Raw genomic sequence first — 27,175 nt, forward strand, 5'->3', positions numbered from 1 at the left:
GTTTTTTAACTAGAGTCTAGACTATGTTGACAATTATGTATAGAGATGAACCAATAAGAACCAGATTTTTTGTTAAGAATAATTAATCAAACTCAAAATCAAACATTTATAAATTAAACTAGATTTCTTTCAGAAGCGCTTTTGAATCTTCGCTACTAATTATAAATCCTTAATTGAGAATTTGAGAAGAATATAGAAGATAATTAGATTTATTTGTTAAACTATTTACAAGTGATTTTTAATATTCCTTCAACTATAATTAATTAAGCCCTAACCACTTATAAGTCACTAGCTTTCCGCCCGCGGCTTCGCCCACGTTTTCAGAAAAAATCTGCATAGTTCCCGTTCCCGTGGGATTTCCGGGATAAAACCTATCGTTTGTCTTAATCCAAGTTACCATCTTTATGTCTGCTAAATTTCATTGTAATCGGTTCAGTCCTTTTTACGTGAAAGAGTAACAAACATATATGCACATACATCCGTCCTCACAAACTTTCGCATTTATAATATTAAAATTTAAAATAGGATAAGAGATCTATATTCCCTGTGCTACAAATAAAATAAGCTAATTATAATAAAGATGACGAAATAATAAATTTTGTATGTTTGTCTATTTCAGCCCAAAATCGCCACCGAACAGTCCGAACCTAGAGCCTTCAACCGAAGACGAGCTAAAAGGAGTCTACATTAACTGCTGGAGGGTAACTACTATTTTATTATTTATTTATTTATTTATTTATTATGGAACACACAACAATAAATACACATTACATTATATATAAGAAGACATTATCTAATTCATTGTATCTAATGTATTTATCAATTATAGGTGTACACAACATTCACATTAATAGCACTTATACAATTAAAAATAAACGAAAGAAAAACATAATCAATATACTACATTATTAATTATACGCTACTGGAAAACCTGAGAATAATTTGATGCTTATACTGTGCGATTATCGTACTATTTAATCTTATTGTTACTAGCGTTATTAATAGAAATAAAAAAAAAACATGTAATTTTTTTGAATGAAAAAAAAAATTTGGTCATATTAATTACTAGCTTTCCGCCCGCGGCTTCGCCCGCTTTGTCTAAAACATAATAAATTATATACTAAAATCTTCCTCTTGAATCACTCTATATATTAAAAAACCGCATCAAAATCCGTTGCGTAGTTTTAAAGATTTATGCATACAAAGGGACATAGGGACAGAGAAAGCTACTTTGTTTTATACTATTTAGTGATTCAACCGTCTCTTTTCTTCACTAGGGCTTTAAAAACATCCTTTTACGCATTATTATTATTCATTAATTACCAGTAAAAATGAATGAATAATGTGAATATTATTCATAATTCCAGGATGATTCAAACGACTGGGTGTGGGAGTGGAGCAGTCGACCGGACCAATTGCCGCCTAAGTGAGTATTTATTTATTTATTTATCACTAGGTTTCCGCCCGCAGCTTCGCCCGCGCGGTCAAAGAAAACCCGCATAGTTCCCGTTCCCGTGGGATTTCCGGGATTGCGTCATTTTCCCGGGAAAGTAGCCTATGTCCTTTCTCGGGTATCAAAATATCTCTATACCAAATTTCATGCAAATTGGTTCAGTAGAGAGTTACTTTCGCATTTATAATATTAGTATGGATTAATTGGCTATAATAGCAACAGAAATTCAAGTTATTTGATAACCGACTTCAAAAAAAGGAGGAGGTTATCAATTCGGCCGGTATTTTTTTTTTAATCAAATCGATTATATGACTGTCTTTTACACTATTACTTACATTTAAATTATTACATACTAGCTGTGATTCGCGGTTTATCGCGCAATTGCTCTGTTCTTATTAGTATTAATAGCCTCCATCGATAACTGCAGTGAAATAATTTTTCAAATCGGTTTAGTGGTTCCTGAAATTAGCGCGCAAACAAACAAATTAAACTTTTCAGCTTTATACATAACTAGCTTTCCACCCGCGGCATCGCCCGCGCAATCAAAGAAAAACCCGCACAGTTCCCGTTCCCGTGGGATTTCCGGGATAAAACCTATCGTATGTCTTTTCTCGGGTATCAAAATATATCTATACCAAATTTTATGTAAATTGGTTCTGTCGTTAAGGCGTGATTGAGTAACAGACAGACAGACAGAGTTACTTTCGTACACATATTAGTATGGATTATATTTGTCAAAGAAACGTGCCACAATTAAAAATATGATACCCTTAATCCAAATTTAAATTCCATTCTAATTCAAATTTGATTTCACCAGGGACTGGCGGTTCAAGCATCCGGTGAACGCACGCGGTCCACCATCAGCCACCTCCTCCATCGAGGTTCTGGAGCAGCAGATACAACCTGGCAGTCAACAGGTGTGTTGTTGTTTAGATGATAAACAACTTGACTCATAATCACGCATATAATAATAGAATAAACAACCTTACTCAGAATAACACATTTAATAAATTTTTAAATATCAATATTTTATTAATATTAATTATTTTTTTAAATATCTTTTGATAAATGACTAACTTATTATTTATTTATAATTATTTAAATGAATGAACACACTTGACCTACAATCACGCGTACAATGAACAAGTAGACTCACAATCACGCGTACAATGAACAAGTAGACTCATAATCACGCGTAAAATGAACAAGTACACTCATAATCACGCGTAAAATGAACAAGTATACTCATAATCACGCATACAATGAACAAGTAAACTCATAATCACGCGTACAATGAACAAGTAGACTCATAATCACGCGTACAATGAACAAGTAGACTCACAATCACGCGTACAATGAAAAAACAACACTTATAATCACGCGTACAATGAACACGTAAAATGAACAACTATACTCACAATCACATGATGACCAATTAAAAAAATTTTGGCATCTCTCTGTACTTATTATGTTTTTAGCAATTCAATTTTTTTTTTGTATATACAGCAGGGGCACTGTCTGTCCGTGCGTCGCGCGTGTTTGTTCAGTCGCGGTGCGATAGCGGCCGTGTTGATAACAAACGTGGTTTCTCTGCTATTGGGCGCTGGTATAGGGTGAGTACAAAGATAATAAAATCGATATCCAAAAAATATAGTTTTTCGAATGTTTGTCTGTATGTATGTCCGGGCTAATCTCAAAAAGTACTGCATGGATTTAATTAAAATTTTGTACAGAGCTCGCTTGAGACCTGAGGAAGGACATAGGATAGGTTTACCCCGGAAATCCTACGGGAACAGGAACTATAGGTGTTTTTCTTTGAAAAATTTGAAAAATTTTGAAAAAAGTTGAAAAATTTTGAAAAAATTTTGAATTGTTTGAACAAAAAATTATGTATCTAGTTGGTAAGCCTTTTTTAAATAAATAAATAAATAAAAAACGCGGGCGAAGCCGCGTGCGGAAATTCAAATTAATTTATTAACAGAACGTCCACTTTTTATTTTGTTAGTACAGAACATGATTGAAAGCTAGTAATAATGTATACAATATAATAATATGTTACATTAATTTTAATAAATATTTATTCACAGTGTATGGCTGAGCAAAAGGGGCATGCTGCCGCCGAGACTGATCATATTGAACTGAAATGCTGATAAGTAAGACTGACTCGCTGGATACATTCAGGTGATTATTCATTCATTCATTCATTCATTCATTCATTCATTACAATTAATTGGAATTTAATTTTGGACTTAGAAGATGAAATTTTTAAGTGCATTTTTTGTGATATGTAGTTAGGTACTTTTTTCCAAAAATAAGGCTAAAAATAAAAAAGAGCGTCTATGCCGAGCTCACGTGCCAGAAGTGAAACTTCTATGGCAAGTTTGAAAGATACCAAAATCGTCGTCTCACTCCATGGCGTGACGGTATTGCCATGACGCGACGTTGAAATCTTACCCGCCTAAAGAAGTTTCACTTAAAAATTATTTCTAGGTAATAAAAGGTTCTACGTAATAATAATAATATTTTTGATTTAATTTTTTCAGATTGTGAAGTAAGTTTGTACAGCGGTGGCGCCGTCTAGGGGGAGATGCTAAAATTAGAAAATTAACAAAAAAAAAAAACAATCTTTTTATCTAGACGTAGAGATTTTTGTATTTTCCTATACAAATCGGTGCGATTGACGGGAAATACAAATTTTTAATAAAAAAGTTAGTCGAATATTCTAGAAGCTTTTCGAATATTACTTTTTTTTAAGAAAAATTCTGACAGTTGTTTTTTTTTTTTGTTTCGCGCCAATCGCACGGATTTTAATATCACTTTTATAAAATACCGTAGTTATAAGTATGTCAAAATAATATAATAAGCACACAATGTTTTCTTGTTTTTAAGTTTTAAAACGGAGCGGTACTGCATTTTGTTTATATTTTTCACGAATTTTTTGTAATAGCAACACCAAACATTGCTCAAAACAGGTTTTATATATATATCACTTTCACGCATAATAAATAAAAAATAAATACTTGGTATTTTTGTCAGAATAGATTTTTGTAGAGGCAAATTTTATTTTTTTAATACAAAGAATTGAATACATATATGTATTTTTTATTCATGTATGGTCAAGAACTTAGAGCTATGATGTAGTAGACAAAAAATGCTGTAAAAAAAGCATATTTTTATACGTGGGTATAATTTAGCTGGTCTCATTTTTTTGTAATAAGTCTATAATTTTGGTTTTAATTAGGTGTGTTCCAATTATTTTGTTTTAAATGTAAAAGTACCTGGTTAGGCTCCCGGGCTATAATAATTATATATATGTAATTTGTTAATATTTTGCAATTATGCTAAATTTAATAGCACATTATTATAAAATTGTGTATTAAATTTAATTGCTTCGATATAACGTTGATTTTGATTTGCATGAAAAGTATAATTTTGGTTTCTTGTAAAATTTAAGGTTTTTTTATTATGTTTTGTTCTTTTGTGGCTTATTTAGCGGAACACAATTCTAAAAATGTTGCCATATAAAAAAATCTGTCAGTTTAATAGAAAAATCTAGAAAAAATGTAGTAAAATTGCTGTGATGTTACTGCTTTTAATACCATGCGTCTCAAATGGAAATTGTTTCATTTTCATATATTATTATATAATTATAATATATTTTATTTAGAGAATATAATATTTAAGTTTTAGTTTTTAGTTCATATTTATGTTTCGTGTCGTGTGATAGCCATTTTGAAGTTTATCGAAAAAAAAGTTTTTTGATCGGTTGTTAGGGAGCGTTTGAGTATTACGTATTGAGTAATTTTAAAAGTTTTTTGAATCCCCTTTCCTCTCCCGACCTTGTTACTGTACCACAGTGACGCATCGTGTCGAGGATCCCCCCTAAATTGCTTTATGTAATACTTGAACGCCCCCTACATATAATGTAAATATATGTCACACTCATAATCATTAATGTTAAGCGCTTGAAGTAATTCAATAAATACGCATTTTAATAAATTGAGTTTTTTATTTGGTGACTACTAACTGCGCCCCGCGGTTTCACCCGCATTGTTCCGTTCCTGTTGGTCTTAACGTGATGATAACTAGCCTTCGTCGATGAATGGGCTAACCGAAATAATTTTTCAAATCGGAGCAGTAGTTCCTGAGATTAGCGCATTCAAACAAACAAACTCTTCAGCTTTATAACATTAGTATAGATTTATACATTACCTAATACAAAACTTCCGTAGTTTTTATCCATCCGTTTTTATTACACATAAAAATATTACATTTAAACAAAAAGTATATAACTAGGCGATAATATTCCAATTCTATCAGTCGTGAAATAAATATTTTCCATTACCACGGACCACCTCCCATAATCGATTCATAAAGCGTAAAAAATAAACATAAATCGTATAGGTACATAGCGACGAATTCACAGGACAAATTGCTTAGCGTTGAGAGGATGGATGTAATTTTTTCACACAAAGTCCACTAAAAGGATTTTGATGTTGCTGGCTTTTACTGCTAGTTGTATTGTTAAATATACATGTGAAAGTTTGTTTTATTGTCTTTCTTTCACAACTTCAATTTTTGTGTTTGGCAACCTTACAGCATTAAACCATGCTCTAAGTCGGCAACACCTCTGTGTTGATCAAGTAATCGGACTCTGTGTAGAGCAAGTAATTGGCAACAGATGAAGTATAGACATTTTTTTACCGCAGGCTACTTTTTATCAACATTTTTATCTCATTATCATGGATAGTTCTGGTGACCCTGTGGACGAAACCGCGGAAACCGAAAAAGGAAACTAAAAATTATTCAATCACATTTTTTTATAAACGCATAAGCGCTGTGTTAAATATATGAAATCAATAAATAACACTTTAAAAACTTGAATAATAATGAAGAATTAGCGTGTATTTAATTCATTAAAAGGCTTTAATCTACATTTTTTATTAAATCGATACAAAACCTACGCCATAAAATAAAATAAACCGCTCATTCTCGCTCTACGAATCAACCTTTTTTTATACATTTTTTATCAATTATTTTTAGAACTGGCAACTCAGCACAACTTTTTTGTTATCTGTTTAGACCATCCCTTCACTGTCACTTCCAAACCTATCATTAAAATTGATATTGCCATCACTCCATGGCGGATAGAAATTAGAAGTTACAACAAAACATTTAAACACAACAAATTGTTCTAAATTAACAAAAAAATGTCCACAGTCGTGTCTGACTGTTTCACCATCGGCAGTATAGTTGCGACTCGGACGTGTTACAATGAAGAAATCGAGGGTGAAGTGTTAGCTTTCGATCCCCAAACGAAAATGCTTATACTGAAATGTCCCTCTTCCAGTGGAAATCCGAAGCGCCACGATGTAAATATCGTCAATTTATCGCTTGTGAGCGACGTGCAGATAAAAAAGGAAGTCACTACAGTGCCAGAGCCACCCCAATCTCTCAATTTGCACAGGCTAAACACACGAGTTAGAAATTCTATAGAAAACAAACGCAGATTGGTAAGCAATACATAACCATTAAGATTTATTGACTTTTATGTACTTATATTATGTTACATGATGTTCGAAATGACGAAAAATACGATGTTTTTGTGATATGAAAAGTATTGGTTCCATTTATTTATAAATAACATCGATTTATTATGGATCAAACTCAGTCAATTTTATAGTTTTTAAATATTTATTTATATAGACGGAGGCTTAATAGCTTTCAATAGAAAATAATCTAAAATTTCAATAATAATTGACCACTATGTATTATATAAAAATATACTTTCACTTAGGACAACAATATGATCATCTTAGAAAGTATTTGATCATAGTAATTGATTTGTCATGATTAAGTTTGTTACTTCCTTTTGGAAATATGTTAAAAGTAGTGACTATTCATGGAATGAATGCCTCAAAATTATATATATAGAAAGTAAGCTGTGTGGTACTTTAAACTAATCTTCACTAATATTATAAAGAGGAAAACTTTTTTTGTTTGTTTGATTGTAATGAATAAACTACTGGACCGATTTTAAAAATTCTTTCACCATTCGAAAGCTACATTATCCACGAGTAATATAGATAGGTTTCATCCTGTAAATTCCACGGGAACGGGAACTATGCGAGTTTTTCTTTGAAACCGCGGGCGGAGCCGCCAGCAGAAAGCTAGTGTATTAGTATTAAATGTATTTAGTCCTGTATTTTGCTGAAATAAAGAGAAAAATGATTTTGGAAGCTTTCAAAGAATTTATATATTAGTTTATTTTATATGAAAACTAAACATGAAATTAATAATAATATTGAATGTGGTTTGTTTAAAATACTCTAAAACTACTGGACCAATTTGAAAAAGTTCTTTCACCAGCAGATAGATTTTGAGATGAGTTTTTATAAATTTCATAATTAGTCCAGTTTGTGTTACTAACATGCTAAGCTACATGATTTTCATGTTGATACCACATGGCACAGCTAGTGCTTATAAATGAAATTTTTTTAAGCTCCGGGGACTGAATCGAGAAATTCCGTAACGAAAAAACCTCACGCTCCCCACTCCGACGGGCGGAGGTGTGGCTTGAAGGCATAGCATGCAATAGCTTTACCGCGGCAGTCCCCGAGTGCCACACGTCGTTTTTTTAAAGTTGCCTTGGTCGAACGAACATCGAAAGAATCAAATCCAGCCTCATGTTAAATATTTTCTTCCAGGTATCAGCGCTCTCCGCCTGCCTAGACCCGGAAGGTCAGAGGCTATTCCTCGCTATCGCCAGAGTGATAGACAACGTGTCGTGGGCCGGCCAGAGCATCAGAGTGTACAATGAAGTCACCATCACACCCCCTTATAAAGTATGTACTTGTACGCTATATTAATAAATGTATTTTGTGTGTGAGTTTGTCACTGAATTTCTCTAAAAATGGCTGATGAATGGAGATTATTCAATTGGTTAAGTGCATTTTAATAATAATCTGGTATTGAAAGTTAAGCTATTGAGTAAAGATAAATCAACTTTTTAAAATAATAATTAGAAAATATTCAAAATATTTATTCTTGTTTGTGTGATTACACTGTAAAAAATTATCTATGAAAATTAATCTATAAATTTTTGTCTGTGTTTGTTACAATTCTCTGTTACTGCTGGACCGATTTGACAGGACTTTCACTGACAGATAGACACTATAATAAGCATTAACTTAGGGCTACTTTTTATTCTGATATTTTAGTAGGATTAAAAGTTTAAATCTTATTCAAGTGGGTGAAACCGAGGAATGCTATACTTATTCTCCGACTGAATCTATACTAATATTATAAAGCTGAAGAGTTTGTTTGTTTGAACGCTAATCTCGGGAACTACTGGTCCGATCTGAAAAATTCTTTCGGTGTTAGATAGCACATTTATCCAGGAAGGCTATAGGTATAGGTTATATTATATCATCACGTTAGGGCCAACAAGAGAGGAGCAATGCGGGTGAAACCGCGGAGCACAGCTAGTAAACGATAAAAAAACATACTGAACAATCATATGATATTAAATTGAATTTATTATCCAGATATTTTAATAATTTTTTTCCATCTTCCAGGTAGAGAATGTAATAGGAGAACACGATTCGAAATCGTTCAAGTATATAAAGAAATTCGTCGAGAGACACTGGCGGGACCATCGCGAGCACGCAGCGACTTCGGCAGCGCAATAATTATTTAATTAACGTTTCATTTGTAATGCTGAGATTTACAAATTTACAATAAATAAAGATATTTTTTTTTGTTCTGTTACCATTATTGAAAAAACGAAAAAAAAAATTTTTTTTTTAACTTTGACATACGTCATGTCATTTTGACAGATGACGTTTTGTTTTGGCGGGAATTTTAGTTTTTTTTTAGATGAAATTAGATTAAAATTTCAGTAAATGAAGCAATAATTATTAGAAATAGTTTCCATTCAGCACAAAATTTCTTAGCATTACAAATGAGATTATATTTTATTTTCCAAAGATGTTTTACGGGACAGCTAATGAATTGTTAAATCAATGAGTATATTTATTTGGTTTTTATTTTTTAATGTTCTTGCATGTGTTTTCTGCAAAATGAGTTTTTCTGAAAAGTAAATATGTCTTGTTCACTGTTGAACAGTGAAGTTTCAAAATATTTTATTGTAAATATATCTATCCTTTTCTGTCATTCATCTAAATGCTGTGCTAGAGCGAGATGGATAGCGTTACTTGGTTTGTTCAAAAACTCAGCTCTCCATCTCTTTCTAGCTAAGTATATTATTAAGTGATGGAAAGAGATAGATATCGTAATAGTTGAAATTATGGTTTGATGAACTTTAGTACTTTTTATTGTAATTAAACTATTTAAATTCGTGTAATTTTAGTTTTAGAGTTCCGTAAAATGTTATCTTGAACATCAAAACAAATAAATGTACATATTTATTATCATGCTGCAGTTTTATTACGTATTTGTCTCTTTTTTTGATTACCTTATTTGCTTCAAGACATATGGGCTGACATTTTAGAATCTACGAGATATCTATACATATATAATAAATCTGTAGAAGGGTCAATTCTGTACATTGAAAATATTGAAAAAATAACTAGCAGGGGGTGTTACTGGATCGATACCAAACCCAAATATGTGATTAAAAAAATTTTTGTCTGTCTGTCTGTCTGTCTGTCTGTCTGTCTGTCTGTCTGTATGTGAAGACATCACGTGAAAACTACCGGTTCGATTTCGATGAAACTTGGTATAATTATACCTTATTATCCTGGGCGTAAAATAGGATACTTTTTATCCTGGAAAAATACGTAGAAAAAAAATTAATCTCAATTTTTCAGTTATCCATAGACTTTGTTCTGTAGTAGGTACCGCGAACACACGTTGCGTATTATTATAGACCTAGCCGTATTTGAGTCCAATAGATATTTATAAGATGTAATTGTCCGAGTTACTCAAAATGGAGAAATAAACCATCCACGCAAAGACCGACATCCGCGCGGACGGAGTCGCGGGCGGAAGCTAGTACATAATATAATTACCTATTAAAAAAATATTTGTTTTCCCTTCCATCTATGATTTTCTCACCGTAAAATAGTTAACACGGTTACATTACCTTTACGCAGAAATCTATTCCTCGTATAAAAAAATTGTGTAGGGTACACCACTTACAACTCAAGAACGGCTGAACAGATTTTGATAATTTTTTGTTTTGTTGGTTTTGTATCTAGTCGGATTACCATAATAATTAATAACTGTAGAATATTGGAAGATTTATAAGAAATAAGTTCACCCAACCAGAGCCAGGGTGAGTAGCTAGTTAATAATTAATTTTTGAAAAACGAAAAATCTACATCATCAGTGGATTTGTAGAAAAAAAATATTCAAGAAAAAAATTGTACAATCCACAACACAATTTTTACAAACCTCACCATTAAGAATTATTAACAAATTTCATACTTCTCAAACTGGATCATTCTAGAAAAGTAAATAAATACAGTAGGTAGGTACTCATATTTAAATAATACCTAGGTTCTATAAATATACAACTTTAAAAAAAAATATTACAAATATGGCGCCTATTTTGAGTTGACTAAAACATTCGCGTCACAAGCAAATTCATAGTTAGAGCCAGCGCGCACGAGCAACTTTGTCTCCGCAACTATTTTGTCTCCGCAACTATTTTGTCTCTCCCGCCCATGGGCTAGTATGAAAGTGCGCGCACGTAGCGACGCAACTCCCCATACAAATTGATGGGAGAGACAAAATAGTTGCGGAGACTATGTTGCTCGTGCGCGCTGGCTCTTAAACTTTTCCAATCATCATTCCATACCTAATAATAAAATCCTGGTAACCCCTTTACATCTACAGCCTACATAAACAATATAGGTATTAATTAAAATTTAATTTAAATGATCAATCTTTACCACATCAAACTACATAATATTAATAAATAAAACTGCCTCAGTAGGATTCGGTGAATCTAATCATTAAATATATAATTTTTATTTTTTGGTGCTTCTAACTTCTACTACTACACAATCACATCACTGAAAAAAAAAGTATATGATGAACGATGGTTTTAAACAGATAGTAAACAGTATAACTGATGTTTTTCGTATTAGAAGGTCCCCAATAATATCGTCGCCAAAATAATTAATATGAAAATCATTCACCTATGTTTCCTTTATCAGTAGCACAGACTACTACATACTACGTCTTAATAAATTGAGTGTTGAGATTCTGAAGTACCTACACTTATTTCCGATTTGAAATTGTATTTAACTGTCCGAGTTCCGACTACGAACTAAAAATGATTTGCCGCGCTAAAATGTGGCTACGCTTTCGTACTAGGTAATCTTCTGTTAAAACCCTGCACTGTATTGTGTATACTGTATACTATCTTCGTTGATGCAAAATTGCATGATTTCAAAATGAAGATTTAAAAGGCCAAGTAATTACCTACAAACTGCTTTCTGAACCGGTGATAAGATTTAAATTTGAGTTGAGTTTTGACGATTCAAAAGCGCTTCTGAAGGAAGTCTAGTCATTTTAATAAATGATTGAGTTTGAGATTTGAGTTATATCATGGACGAATATAATCTAGATATTTATTGGGTCCATGGTTATATGATGAAATTTTGTTGACTTACTGATAAATTTTGTTTACTCTATCAATTTTTTTCCCGATATCTTTCGATTCTTTTCATGAGGTCATATACCATTCACCATACATTAAAAAAGGCTTCTTTATTTATTTATTTACATAATATACTATTATTTTTGTTTATACTTTTCTCGTTTGATAAAATTTTGTCAAATTACATTTGAGATTTATGTATTGGTAATTTTGAGTGTAACAATTGTATGCTCTTTAATTATGATTTTTAAGTAAATGGGAGTCATTGTTTTTTTATGTCATATCCATATTAATATTACAAATAAAAAAGGGTGTTTGTTTGTTGGTCTTTCTTTCACATTGCATTGGAGAGATTATAAGATTTTAGTGTTTGGAGATAGTCAGGAGGCTAGAGAGTGACCTAGGCTTGATTTAAACGGAGTGTAACATCTTATTACTATGCAAAGATACCTGAGCATTGAGCAAAAGCATTTGATTCACTTTGGAATTTATAAATTCCGATAGATGGCGCTTGTTGTGTGTTTCTTTGACCAACACCGTGCCAACACCATTCTAGTTTTAAATTAAATAGGTTCAATAACAGCTTTTGTGTAAACACATTAACATGAAATATAACATACTTCTGGTCAGCTTTAGGCGCGTTGAGAGTAAAATTTCAAGGTCGCGTCATGGCAATACCGTCACGTCATGGAGTAAGGCGACTATTTTTCCAAAGAAATTTCACTTCTATCACGTGTGCTCGGCACACACTTCGCTTCGTCTGCCGTTCATACATTGCCTTTAGCACCTAGCGATCACGAACTTATTCAATAATGAGAGAATTTTCGAAATTGGTTACGTAGTTCTTGAGAGTGTTCAAACATACACTATTTAGCATTATTAAGCATAGAAGTTGAGTGAAGGCATCCTATCCTATCCTACTAAAAAATGCGAAAATTTGTGAGGATGGATTGTATGTGTGATTATATGTATGTTTGTTACTCTTTTACGCAAATACTACTGAACCGATTACAACGAAATTTAGCACACATATAGAGGGTAACTTGGGTTAACACATAGGATAGGTTTCATCCCGGAAATCTCACGGGAACGGGGACTATGCGGGCTTATTCGAAAATGATATAAATAAAACACAAATTTCAATTCTAATCATTTATTTCGAGTAACATCTACACAAACAACTACATATAATTTATGAATGAAATTTGAAAGAATACAATAAAAAAATGTTGTGTGGTTTTATGAAACCACGGTAAAAGTGAAACTTTTTTTCACACCATAGACATTTAACTAAAAATTATCGCGTTTGTACGATAATTATCGTACGTATCGTGCGTCACGCGACATGCGCTACACAGACCAAAAAGTTTGAGACGATGTAATAAAAGTTTCATTTTAATATTATAATACTTTTATTTTTTAAATACAATAATAACATAGTTCCAACTTCTGGATAGGTTATTTTTAACTTACCTATCTGTCAGTTAAAGACAATGTATTTTAACATTAAAATGTGTTAGATAAGTAACTTTATCAACAAGTCAAAATACTTCGTAATTTTTTTTATAATATTTCAATTTCTCATTATTAAAACGCAAAAACATCATTTTTTTGCTTATTTGTTAAAGTGAAACTTTTATTACATCGTCTCAAACTTGTTGGTCTGTGTAGCGCATGTCTCGTGACGCACGATACGTACGACAATTATCGTACAAATACGATAATTTTTAGTTAAATGTCTATAGTGTGAAAAAAAGTTTCACTTTTACCGTGGTTTCATAAAACCACACAACTTTTTTTTATTATTAACTTCAAATTCATTTTTTAGATGATCTATAATTTACTAGAGCACTAAAACAGCATATTTTTATTCAAGCTAAATTAATTATTTTTAACATGACAATGACAGAAAGCGAAGTGATTTCTAAATAAATATTATAATTAATATAATATTAATAGTTTAATTCACTAATTTCGTCACGTAGTTGCTTGGAAACAGACCCGTCATGCCTCGTAGCTCGCCTGTAAAGAAAATATATTATTTTAAACATTTTCAGATGAATGAATGAATAAATTGATGAATGAATGACTGATGAACGAATAATCAAGCACGGAATTTCATTCTATTAATATCAAAATTCATAGTATTTTCTAGTGTTTGATTTTGCGCGAGTATTATACATTTAGACATTAAATATTTTAACGGATTTTAAACGCGATTTTAACACGCGAATAAATCGCGTTTAAAATCCGTTAAAATGTTTTTTTTTTCTAAATATCAAAATACTCAATTACAGTACTCCAAAATTAATAATGCGCATGCAAATCTTCGCTAATTGTCGTATTTCCGAAATGTATTTCATTTGACTAAACAAATTTTACTAAAAAATGCATTTAACCACTCTATATACATATCGTCTTCGGACGCTCCGGGAATATGACAGTTATCAAACTGTGACGAAGATTTCTATGCGCATTATCACTTTTGGAGTACTGTATTTATTATATTACAGTTTTAGTTCATAAATAAAATGGACGATCAAATAATTGAGAGAATATAAAGAATTACATGATATGTTAATTTAGAAGCGCAGATAAAACAAGGTTAGTAAAGTTATAAATTACATATTTGAACGAATGTGTTAAGGAATTATTTAGGTCGGTTGCAGAGCTTCACCGACCATCAGTGCGTACGTCAGTCGCGCTTGTCATATGGATGGAAATTCATAAAACCGTTCATAGCTAGACCGACCATACGCACGCGTATTGTCGTACGTGTATCATATTATTGTTTAGTCATACACATTGTTGATGCGTATCGTCAGGACCGACGGTACGCACTGACGGTCGGTCAAGCTCTGCAACCGGCCTTATTGAATAAATTATGAACCGAGTGAATAAATGACTAGATGAATTGATAGAAGAACGAATCACTGAAAAAATGAACTAACGGAACTAATGAAAGATTGACGGTAGGAAGGAATTATGAAGGAATTAGAATTAGAATTTTTAAAATCGGTCCAGTAGTTTATGGGCCTATTCATTACAATCAAACAAACAAAGTTTTCCTCTTTGTAATATTAGTGTAGATTATTAAATCACTGACTAAATGAACGAACGAAATTGACATGATTTTAAAGAGCAACTATGGAGTTTCTTGCCGGTCCTTCTCCATAGATACTGCTTTCCGAATCGGTGGTAAATGTTAAAATATGTAATAACGTGGTTGGGTTTTTTCGTTACGGAATTTCTCGATTCGGTCCCCGCGCTCAAGGCCCGCGATAGAAGCTATGCAATAGCTTAAAAATCACGAATAAATTAGCTAGACTGCATGACAAGTTAATAATTCACCGAACGAACGAACGAATGAACGAATGAATGAATGAATTACCTTGCCACCAGTCCGGATCCTGACTGCGGTCGGTAACAGCTATGATATCGTCCTTCTCAAAACTCAATTCGTCAGCATTTTGTGCCGTGTACGGGTAAAGGGCTATCACCTGTTAGTGAATGAATGAGTGAGTTAAAAAGCATTATTACCACAAAACAATTTAAACGCAGTTTAACTTTAAACCAGGGATCTGTCACTTTAATAGTTGTCTATGTGAAATACGACAAAACCGGATTAAAGAGAACCCGCGTTTAAAGTTAAACCCTGTCTAAAGGTTTTTGTGGTAAGACAGCATATACAGGGTGCAAGGTTAAGATGGGGCATGAAGGGCAGGTACCTTAACCGTTGTAGCTACATGAAAACGTTCTTAGGAGACTATCCTTAAATTCTTGAGAAATTTTAATCTGCATTCACAGATTTTTGAAAAAATGTACGGTCAGCAAGGAAATCGGCAGTTTTCAAAAAAAATTTTTTTGATGCCAATCGATCCAGTTTCTCATGGGGATCAAAACACTCTAAAAGACCAACTGAGGTATGAGTACTAGAAAAGTCAGAAATCGCGAGAAACTTTTTTCATTCATGAACAAGTAAAAATACAAAGGCACGGCAGCATAACATGCCAGCGACGCGGGGCGTGAGCGGGCGGTGGCTGGCAGCTCGTGCACGAGATGAAAAATTATTTAAATTTGAATATCGAACGAACACGTCACATTTTTATGGCTTATGTAAACAATAAGGCTGGTTGCAGAGCTTGACCGACCATCAGTGCGTACGTCAGTCGCGCTTGTCATATGTATGGAAATTCATAAAACCGTTCATAGCTAGACCGACCATACGCACGCGTATTGTCATGCGCATTAGTGTCATAGTCATACAATTGTTGATGCGTATCGTCAGGACCGACGGTACGCACTGACGGTCGGTCAAGCTCTGCAACCAGCCTAACACATAGAAAACAAAAGTTACCAAAAGTTAGTCTTCACTAAAAATGTCCTTAAATAATTTGGAACGTTTAGATCTGTTAGAGGCTTACTTTTTAAATAATAAAAACCCAACAGTTGCATTGGAATGGTACAGGAATAAATACCCAATGCGACAGGTACCGACGCGAAAGGTAATTGCGAATCTTGTAAAAAATCTAGCAGAAAGTGGCTCATTTAAGAAAAGCTTGACACGTCCGCGTCGTTCACGCGTATTGAATGAGAATACGCAATGTATGTTTTTTGTTATTATTTTGTTATTTTTTATTTTCTTTGACACCCGTTTAATTAAATTAATGTTTCTTCTTATTGTCGGTATGTGTTTTAATAATCAGAAACAAAAAATATTGAAGCCTGAAAATCTCTTTGGAGTTTTCTATTAGCGCATCTTATGTTGAATCACTTATTTTCTTAGTGAATGTGTGGAAATAGTTTTTCGCGATTTCTGACTTTTCTAGTACTCATACCTCAGTTGGTCTTTTAGAGTGTTTTGATCCCCATGAGAAACTGGATCGATTGGCATCAAAAAAATTTTTTTGAAAACTGCCGATTTCTTTGCTGACCGTACATTTTTTCAAAAATCTGTGAATGCAGATTAAAATTTCTCAAGAATTTAAGGATAGTCTCCTAAGAAAGTTTTCATGTAGCTACAACGGTTAAGGTACCTGCCCTTCATGCCCCATCTTAACCTTCCACCCTGTATTTGATAAGATTATTGAAGTGAAACTTCTTTAAGCGCGTTGAGAGTAAAATTTCAAGAAAGGCAATACCGTCACGTCATGGAGTAAGGTGATTTTGGTATCTTCGAATCTTGCCAAAGAAGTTTCACTTCTGACACGTGTGCTTGGCACACACGCTCTTTTTTGTTAACACGAGTTAGTTAAAAAGCATACAATATATATAAGATTTAGGCACATTATAGATTGAGTGAACGAATGATGTAATAAATAAATTATGTTTGGATATATCTTGGTATTTGCATTTTTATGACATAAAATATATAGATAAGTGACAGATTTAAAATAGTCACAATGTAGTATTTAAAAATTTAAATATGTCATGACAGAGAAGTGCTTAAAACATAATATTGATAAAGATTACAAACAACTAGCTGTGCCCCGCGGTTTTACCCGCATTACTTCGCTCCTGTTGGTGTTAGCGTGATGATATATAGCCTATAGCCTTCCTCGATAAATGGGCAAACACCGAAATAATTTTACGAATCGGAAGAGTAGTTCCCGAGACTAGCGCGTTCAAACAAACAAACTCTACAGTTTATAACATTAGTATAAATTTGAATATTAAACACTTTTATTATTTTTGAACATTTACGGTCTTACTAACAAAATGTTACCCATTCGCTTTGCAATGGATTAGTTATTGCAATAACCTGTCTCGTTTTTATGATTGACGTTTCATGTGAGCAAGAGCAGGACACAGCTATGGTAGAAAATGGTAGAAATTTATCCATTGTTTAACTTTTTATTAGTAAGGCCGTAAGTACATAACTTTATAACTAAAATTTCACAGATTTTATTAATTTTAAATATTAAATAAATATTATATTATTTACTAGCTTCCGCCCGCGACTCCGTCCGCGCAAAAAATTAAGATTTTATTTTACGTATTTTTCCGGGATAAAAGTATCCTATTTTATGCGCAGGATAATAAGGTATAATTATACCAAGTTTCATCGAAATCGAACCGTTAGTTTTCACGTGATGTCAGCACAAACAGACAAAAATTTTTTTAATCACATATTTGTGTTTGGTATCGATCCAGTAACACCCCCTATTTATTTTTTCAATATTTTCAATGTACAGAATTGACCCTTCTACAGATTTATTATATGTATAGATTTACCTTATCGATGACAGTTTCCGCGGGCAATGCGTCCATTTTGGACGAAACGGGCGTAGTCCGACCTGAAGTGCGTCCAGACGATTGTAACACCTGAGAATTAAAAATAACGGGTTTAAATCGAGTTTTTTGTGTTTTTTGACGTAATTTTTGAAATATTTTGTAGAATAACAAGTGATAACTGCGTTAAAAACAACCGACTTCAAACTTGCACTTGCAACATTTACAAATACAGACAAAAATGCTTATAAAATAAAAACTACTGGGCCTATCCGAATAAGTTTTTATGGGACCAATTCGACACCATCCCGCATCGAACAAAAAAAGAATCACGTAAATCGGTTCAGAAATCTCGGAGTAATCGGTGTACATACATAAAAAAAATATATTATACCGACCGAATTGATAACCTCCTCCTTTTTTTGAAGTCGGTTAAAAATGGCAGTGTGTTGTGGAGATCTTGCATATTAATTTATGTGTGTGTGTGCTTTTGTTTCTCAAAATGCACAGAACTGTCTGTTGAATTCGATGGTTTTTCTTTTATGGCATTAAAATTAGTGATGCAACGAATACGAATACGAATATTCGTATTCGTATTCGTAATAGTAGACGTTTACCGAATATTCGTATTCGGCAAATATAAGAATATTTAAAAACGAATATTTTTGTACGCAACTCTATTTACTACAGATTTAAAAATCGCGCGTAAAAATAGAGGGCCCTTAACCGCAACGACCGACTGCTGATCCTTTTTTCTTTTTTCAAATTCAAATTCAAATTACTTTTATTTGCAAGTATGTAGTTACAAATTATAGATGTTTTAATTACAATATTATGTGGCTAATACATTCTACCCATTGTTTGGGTGTGCAAATATTACAAAAGAAAGTTGATTAGTCTAATTATGTATTTAAATGTACACACAATTCAATTTTCACAATTACGGAACGCAATACGATTTACACGATTTCTTAAGAAAAGAACGAACGAGAGACTTTTTTCAACGGCTGGAAACATCCAGACTGAAAAAAAATCGCCTAAAACCAGAAAATCTACGAATTTTGTTTTTTAAATAAAAATTTGACTATTGTAAATTTTAATTATTAGAAGAGTAAACATTCATTAGATAAATAAGTCTTTTATTACCAAGGCGAACTATTCGTATTCGTATTCGCCGAATAGTAGGTTTGATATTCGTATTCGTAAAAGTAGTATTCGTTGCATCACTAATAAATAGAGAAGAGAGAGAGAGAGAGGAGAGAGAGAGAAGAGAGAGAGAGAGAGAAGAGAGAGAGAAGAGAGAGAAGAGAGAGAAGAGAAGAGAGAGAAGAGAGAAAAGAGAGATAAAAGAGAGCAAAAAGAGAGAGAAGAGAGAGAGATGAGAGAGAGGAGAGAGAAAAGAGAGAAGAGAGAGAAAAGAGAGGCAGACGAGATAAAGAAGAGGGAAAGAAGATAAAAGAGAGAGAATCGCAGACAGAGAAGAGAGAGAACAGAGAAGATAGGAGAGAGAGGAGAGAGAGAAGAGAGAGAAAAGAGAGAGGTGAGAGAGAAAAGAGAGAAGAGAGAAAAAGAGAGAAAAGAGAAAAGATAAACAAGATAAAAGAGAGAGAAGAGAATGGGAGGAGAGAGAGAAAAGAGAGAAAGGAGAGAAGAAATAGAGAAGAGAGAGAGAAGAGAAGAGAGAGAAAATAGAGCAAAAAGAAGATAAAAGAGAGAGAAGATCAGACAGAGAAGAGAGAGAACAGAGAAGATAGGAGAGAGAGGAGAGAGAGAAGAGAGAGAAAAGAGAGAGGTGAGAGAGAAAAAGAGAGAAAAGAGAAAAGATAAAGAAGATAAAAGAGAGAGAAGAGAATGGGAGGAGAGAGAGAAAGGAGAGAAGAAATAGAGAAGAGAGAGAGAAGAGAAGAGAGAAAATAGAGCAAAACGAGAGAGGAGAGAGAGAGGAGAGAAAAGAGAGAAGAGAGAAAAAGAGAGAAAGGAGAGAGAAATGAGATAAGATATAGAAAATAGAGAAGAGAGAGAAAAGAGAGGCAGACGAGATAAAGAAGAGGGAAAGAAGATAAAAGAGAGAGAAGAGAAGACAGAGAAGAGAGAGAAGATAAGAGAGAGGGAGGAGAGAGAGAAAAGAGAGAGACCGAAGAGAGAAAGGAGAGATAAAATAGAGACGAGAGAATAGAAAGAGAAGAGATAATAGAGAGGAGAGAGAAGAAAGAGAGAAGAGAGAGAAGAGAGAGAGAAGAGAGAGAAGGGAGAGAGAGGAGAGAAGTTTTGAGAGGTGTCAAGGGTCACCCGGATGGAACGAAGTTACTAAAATAGCTGATTTGCTTTCGATGAGAGATAGAGAGATTTCTGTCACAAAATGTGTCGTTATACTTTTCGTGAGAATTTTTTTCCGTCTACTCTTTCACAACGCGCGATAAGGAACTTCGTTCCAATAAATTGATATTATTATTTTTGATATTGATTTGATATATTATTTCTAGTGATGCAACGAATACGAATACGAATATTCGTATTCGCCGAATATTATATATTTAAAAACGAATATTATTGTACGCAACTCTATTTACTACAGATTTAAAAATCGCGCGTAAAAATATGACGTATGCAGAAACTGCTGATCCATTGGCCTTTTGGCGAGAAAATGTCCATTTTCCAAGTCAGAAAAAACTCGCCCAAAAATATTTTTCACTGAAGCCATATACAGTCGCTTCGGAAAACTCAAACTCAAACATTCATTTATTCAATTAGACTACTATTTAGTAGCACTTTCGAATCGTCATTACATAAGTATTTTTAACATTTACCACCGATTCGGAAAGCAGTATCTATGGAGAAGAATCGGCAAGAAACTCCATAGTTGCTCTTTTAACATCATGTCAATATTACATAATATGTGACTTATATCTAACTACATAATATATCATAATATGCCAAAGAACTGTCCTGTGGTGTGTGTGGAAAGACTTTTTTCAACGGATGGAAACATCCAGACTGAAAAAAAAATCGCCTTAAACCAGAAAATCTACGAATTTTATGTTTTTTAAATAAAAATTTGCCTATTGTAAAATTTAAATATTAGAAGAGTAAACATTCATTAAATAAATAAGTCTTTTATTACCAAGGCGAACTATTCGTATTCGTATTCGCCGAATAGAAGGTTTGATATTCGTATTCGTATTCGTAAAAGTAGTATTCGTTGCATCACTAATAAATAGAGAAGAGAGAGAACAGAGAGAGAGAAGAGATAGAGAAGAAAGAGAGAGAAGAAAGAGAGAGAAGAAAGAGAGAGAAGACCGAGAGAGAAGAGATAGAGGAGAGAGAGAAGACCGAGAGAGAGAAGAGAGAGGAGAGATAGTGAGAGAAGAGAGAGAAAAGAGAGACAGAAGAGATAAAGTATTCGTATTCGCCGAATAGTAGGTTTGATATTCGTATTCGTATAGTATTCGTTGGATCACTAATAAATAGAGGAGAGAGAAGAGAGAGAAGAGGGAGAGAGAAGAGAGAGAGGGAAGAAAGAGATAGAGGAGAGAGAAGAGAGAGACGAAAGAGAGAGAAGACAGAGAGAGAGAAGAGAGAGAAAAGAGAGAGAGGAGAGAGAGAAGAGAGAGAGAAAAGAGAGACAGAAGAGATAAAGTATTCGTATTCGCCGAATAGTGGGTTTGATATTCGTATTCGTATTCGTAAAAGTAGTATTCGTTGCATCACTAATTAAAATCCTACTAATATTATAAATGCGAAAGTTTGTGAGGATGTGTGTGTGTGTGTGTGTGTGTTTGTCTCTTTCACGCAAATACTACTGAACCGATTTCAATGAAATTATGGACACTTATAGAGGGTAACATAGTTATAGAGATTAACACATAGGTTAGGTTTTATCCCGTGAATTCCACGGGAACGGGCACTATGCGGGTTTTTCTTTGAAAACGCGGGCGAAGCCGCGGGCGGAAAGTTAGTGTGGTGCAGCTATAAAAACGGGAAACATTAAGGATGCGCGTTTGAGTCCCGCCTCGTGCTCGAATTTTTCTATTCTTTATAGATTTAAATAAATTATTTGCGCATTTAACTTGAAATATAGTTTTTTTCGTCTGTATGTCAGTTTTTTTGCAAGTGTAGGACTATTTATTTTGAAATAACTATCTAGCTTTTGTATATGTGTCTTGTAATCTTTTTTACTACCAAGTACTTAGTTTTAACATAAAATCTGTCTGTCTGTTTACTCACCTTGACATAGCTAGCCGGGAACCAGCCACTTTGCCGGTTTCGACCCTTTGCCTGTAACTCCCCCTCCCACCACCCGCTATCTGCCTTTTTGCGGACGATTAGAAGCTGACCCTTCATTAGGGAGAGTTGTTCAGCGCTGAAAATTATGCACAATTTTAAAAAATCATAATAAAATGAAGTCTATGAGTTCAAATAAAAGAAGAATTTGCTCTTTTGCAAAGTCGACCAATTCAAATGCCAATGCAAGGTCGAAAATTTAAAATTTCACTATTTTAAATACTTAGTTACACTATGTAGCAACCACTTAGCAACATTGTAATAATATGTAGTTACATATTATGTAAAATTAAATTGTAATACTGACATGATTTAAAAGAGCAACTATGGAGTTTCTTACCGGTTCTTCTCCATAGATACTGCTTTCCGAATCGGTGGTAAATGTTAAAAATATGTAATGACGATTCGAAAGTGGTTTTAGATGAAGTGTTCTCACCTAGTGGCCGTATAATTGGCAAGTGCCTGTGCGACTTCCTTAGCCCGTCTGCCGGCAGCGGAGTCCCGACCGGAGTCCCGTCTCATGGCCGACGAAGGCCTAACACTGTCTGTTATATTGGCCACTTCTGATGATATGGGTGTGGACGATTTTTGTTCCTCCCTCTAGAAAGGAAATTATGGCTAATATTATAAAGAAGAAAGGTTTGTATGTATGTATGGTTTATGGTCACGCAAACTACTGGACCGATTTTGATGAAATTTGGCACAGATAGTATTTCACTTAGTTTGGGACCCACTGCCGTACATTAATTGTAAAACATAAAATGGACAAATAAATTTATTTCATTTTCATTTCAGATAATCTTTAGACCTTGAGAAAGAACATGGGCTATTGCGAAATATATACCACGGGCGAAGCCGGGGCGGACCGCTAGTTATTTTAAAAGCAAAAAAACTCGATCGCATATTTATTTCTACATTTTTTAAGTAAATAAATTATAGATAAACTAGCTTACCGCCCGCGGCTTCGCCCGCTTTCTCAAAAACGATTTGAGATTTAAACTATTCTATCTCTCAAGTTGGATCGAACTGCACATGGTGTGCGAATTTTATTATAATCGGTTAAGTGGTTTAGGAGTCCATTGAGGACAAACATTGTGACACGAGATTTATATATATTAAGATTAGTAAGGTTCAACTGGGGCCCCAGACAGTTAATAAAATACAAAAATATATCTTCACGTGGCCCGTGCATTAAAGAACTTAACATATAAAGAGACCAGGAATTAATTTTCATTAGAGGCCCATTAGGGCTCTTAAAATCTAAATAAAAATGTGTTAATACAATAATTTTAAATGCAGGCGGCATTATTACCATAAACGCACAAAAGCGAGGATTATGGTAATAATGCCGCCCTAATTACATTTTAAAATACCTTCTGTTAGTATTTTATAAAAAAAAGAATCACGTTAATCGGTTCAGAAACCTCGGAGTAATCGGTGTACATACATAAAAAATAAAAAAAATATACCGGTATATATTTTTTTTTATATGTATGTACACCGATTACTCCGAGGTTTCTGAACCGATTTACGTGATTCTTTTTTTGTTCGATGCGGGATGGTGTCGAATTGGTCCCATCAAAATTTTATTCGGATAGGCCCAGTAGTTTTTATGGGCATTTTTGCAAGTGCAAGTTTGAAGTCGGTTGTTTTTAACGCAGTTATCACTTGTTCATTCATTCGTTCACAACTAACCATTATGTCCACGGGTTCATGTTGGGGCTCCGCCACAGACTGCACCGGGGGCTCCCGCTGAGGTACCAATAAGCTTATTTTAATTATATTATAAACTAGCTTTCCGCCCGCGGCTTCACCCGCATAGATTTCATAATAACAATCGAAACAAAAATAAATAAAATTGGAACTAGTGAATTGTGTGTTTTTTTTAATAACTAAAGTAACGCATAGTTCGTTCCCGGAATTGCGGGATAAAAAATATCCTGTGTTCTATCTTCAATTCTTAATCTATGTTTATATTAAATTTGATCCAAATCGGTTTAGTGATTTAAGCGTGAAGAAGAGACGGATAGACTGAAAGACTGAGTTACTTTCACTTTTATTTATAATACTAGGGAATAAGGGATAACAAACTAAATGCCGAATGAGCATGAAAAGGGGCCCTAAAAAATCGTATTATGAGCAATGACCTATTATACTAGTAGACGCGGCATACGCCAACATCATTGCACTAAAAAACAGCGTAATTAATACATACCTACTTACTAACGCATTATCACCAATACAGTTGTTCTCTCTTTCACTCTCACGCACGAGACATAATACATGTCTCACTCATGTACTTCGTAATAACAACTGCCGATTAAAATACAAAAAGAACGTCCAGCCACGACGCTGAATGGTGCGTGACTAAGTGAAACTCGGGCACTTACCTGAGTTTTTTCTTGCCAAAATAGAGAGCGGGTAACGTATCTGAGCTAGATTTTTTATATATCATAGATTATGAGAATGAGAATACTATATAAAAAGTCTCTTCCACATTAGAAAGAATAAGACATATCAGAAATCATATTATCTCGCAAAATTACAAAAGTATAAGTTTAAAAAATAGCTTTTTACATACTTTAAATAAATAAATAAATAAAAATAAATAAAAATTTATTTTTCAAGAAACAGGTACAGCATTATGTTCAGACCCTGACCTTCGAACTAGTGGTAAACTGTGTTTCGAAGGCCAGTTTCTTCCCAGTCTTTATATCTATATTACATATGTTTCTGCAAACTCACAGTTTTATGTTTAAACAGTAAAAAATAGATAAAAGGAAAAACAAATATATATATATATACCTTTGTTTATACAAAAAAAAGGACAAACTGAAGTTAATATTTCAATTTTAAGAAGTCATTCCCGTTATAAATATTGTGTGCTTGTATCTGTTCGCATATGTGTGTGTGTGTGTGTGTGTGTGTGTGTGTGTGTGTGTGTGCGTGTGTGTGTGTTTGCGTGTGTGTATGTGTTTGTGAATGTGTGTGTTTGTGCAGAGCATGTGAGTAAGTTAGTACGTATGACATGTGGGTGGGTGAGTGAATACGTCCTAGTGATTTACCATCATTAATTTTTCTGTTTCTTCGTAATCCATATCTTTTAGCCAATCTTTCACAACTCGTTTAATTTTATTATGATTTATAACCCTAACGTTGTATTTACTATTTAACAAGTTATACAATTTTGTTGCTAAGAATTCATATTGATGTTGAGCGAATTTGGATGAGGTTGAGGGGATAGGTAGCCGATTGAGTCGTTTTACCTCTGTATTAGAAAGATCTATCATGCGATGTTTTCTGCGGATGCACTGGTAAATATAAGATTTTCGAACACTAAGAACATTTGATTTGATGTATATATCAGTTGTAGGATGTTTATAATTAAGGTAGAACATAACCTTAAGAACAGCCCTTTGTGCCCTTTCTACAGGTAACATTAGAGTTTTGCAGGCTCCTCCCCAGACAGATATACAATAAGTTAGTATACAGTGGCAAAGAGCATTGTATACCTGGATGAGCAGAGTAGTGTTGGCAATAGATCGGAGATTTTTGAACACGAATATGAGTCTTCTGATTCTTTTTACTGTGCTATTTATATGTTGTTCCCATCTTAATTTGTCATCCACTATAACACCTAGATATCTTGTTTCATTGGTTCTTTTAATTTCTTCACATGTGCAAATAGTATTCTGAAGAGTTGATGTTAATGTCCTATTGCAGGGGAATGAATGGAGAGTAATTTTGTATTGATTACCAGGCATGGAAGAAATTCTTTTACCAAAACAGATGAAGTTAGTTTTTTCAACATTTATTGACAACAGGCTATCTTCCAACCAAGCAGTGATTTTGCACATCTCTTTTTCAGTTATCAATTTCAAATCACTCCACGATTTGGCGTGGAAGATAACTACTGTATCATCAGCGTACATGATTGTGTTTGCAGAATGTAAAGGGAGACTACATAACTCGTTTATGTACGCTAAAAACAACGTAGGTCCCAGTGTGCTCCCCTGTGGAACACCGTATGTGCAGGCTGCTTTGCTGCTCGTTAAATTATCAAGGCGCACCACTTGCTCTCTATTAGTCAGATAGTCTTGCAGCCAGTCAATAGCTACACCTCTTATACCAAGGTTTTCAAGCCTTGAAATTAAAATAGGACCGACACCGTGTCAAAAGCCTTACGCAAATCAAGGAATACACTGAGACACTTGTAACCATTATCCACATAGGATGTGATTAGAGATGTAAGATGCAGGATTGCATCCTCGGTTGAACGGCCCTTGCGAAATCCGAATTGATTGTCGTTTAGGAGTGATTTTCTTTCCAAATATGTGATTAATCTATTATTAAAAAGCTTTTCAAGGATCTTCGACAGTACACTTAAAAGAGATATTGGCCTGTAGTTAGTTGGTTCAGATTTTAATCCACCTTTATAAATGGGTACCACAACTGCTTTTTTTAAAGTCCTCGGAAAAACTCCAGACTCAAGACTTAAGTTACAAACATATGAAATTGGTTCAGATAGATATATTTTAAACTCCTTAATGAATTTTGTGGTGATATTGTCGTGGCCAGAA

At 33.7% G+C, this 27,175-nt stretch overlaps 3 protein-coding genes across 9 annotated transcripts in view; 2 read left to right on the forward strand and 1 right to left on the reverse strand.

Annotated features, from left to right (window-relative positions):
* Positions 1 to 5,452, forward strand: part of LOC123704585 (BCL2/adenovirus E1B 19 kDa protein-interacting protein 3) — a 33,125-nt gene extending 27,673 nt beyond the window's left edge. For all 4 annotated transcript variants that reach the window (XM_045652970.1, XM_045652972.1, XM_045652971.1 and 1 more), the window contains exons 3-8: positions 620 to 701; positions 1,368 to 1,426; positions 2,271 to 2,370; positions 2,960 to 3,066; positions 3,541 to 3,634; positions 3,997 to 5,452. In XM_045652970.1, coding sequence (XP_045508926.1) covers positions 620 to 701; positions 1,368 to 1,426; positions 2,271 to 2,370; positions 2,960 to 3,066; positions 3,541 to 3,595 — 403 coding nt within the window. In that variant the 3' untranslated portion in view covers positions 3,596 to 3,634; positions 3,997 to 5,452. The remainder of the gene's footprint in view (positions 1 to 619; positions 702 to 1,367; positions 1,427 to 2,270; positions 2,371 to 2,959; positions 3,067 to 3,540; positions 3,635 to 3,996) is intronic.
* Positions 5,453 to 6,548: 1,096 nt separating this feature from the next.
* On the forward strand, positions 6,549 to 9,888 carry LOC123704722 (LSM12 homolog A). The gene is made up of 3 exons (XM_045653164.1): positions 6,549 to 6,966; positions 8,161 to 8,298; positions 9,031 to 9,888. The coding sequence occupies exons 1-3, from the start codon at positions 6,664 to 6,666 to the stop codon at positions 9,142 to 9,144; spliced, it is 555 nt and encodes a 184-aa protein (XP_045509120.1). The 5' UTR covers positions 6,549 to 6,663; the 3' UTR covers positions 9,145 to 9,888.
* Positions 9,889 to 13,807: 3,919 nt separating this feature from the next.
* Positions 13,808 to 27,175, reverse strand: part of LOC123704598 (intersectin-1-like) — a 52,290-nt gene continuing 38,922 nt past the window's right edge. For 2 of the 4 annotated variants that reach the window (XM_045652991.1, XM_045652990.1), the window contains 6 exons: positions 24,291 to 24,347; positions 23,032 to 23,195; positions 22,539 to 22,674; positions 18,318 to 18,407; positions 15,475 to 15,583; positions 13,808 to 14,105 (listed from right to left, as the gene is read on the reverse strand). In XM_045652991.1, the coding sequence (XP_045508947.1) occupies positions 14,044 to 14,105; positions 15,475 to 15,583; positions 18,318 to 18,407; positions 22,539 to 22,674; positions 23,032 to 23,195; positions 24,291 to 24,347 (618 nt within the window). In that variant the 3' untranslated portion in view covers positions 13,808 to 14,043. The remainder of the gene's footprint in view (positions 14,106 to 15,474; positions 15,584 to 18,317; positions 18,408 to 22,538; positions 22,675 to 23,031; positions 23,196 to 24,290; positions 24,348 to 27,175) is intronic. The other 2 variants (XM_045652992.1, XM_045652995.1) reach the window with 2 other exon arrangements.

This window comes from Colias croceus, chromosome 30 (genome assembly GCF_905220415.1).
Source record: "Colias croceus chromosome 30, ilColCroc2.1".
In the NCBI taxonomy this organism is placed as follows: Eukaryota; Metazoa; Arthropoda; class Insecta; order Lepidoptera; family Pieridae; genus Colias; species Colias croceus.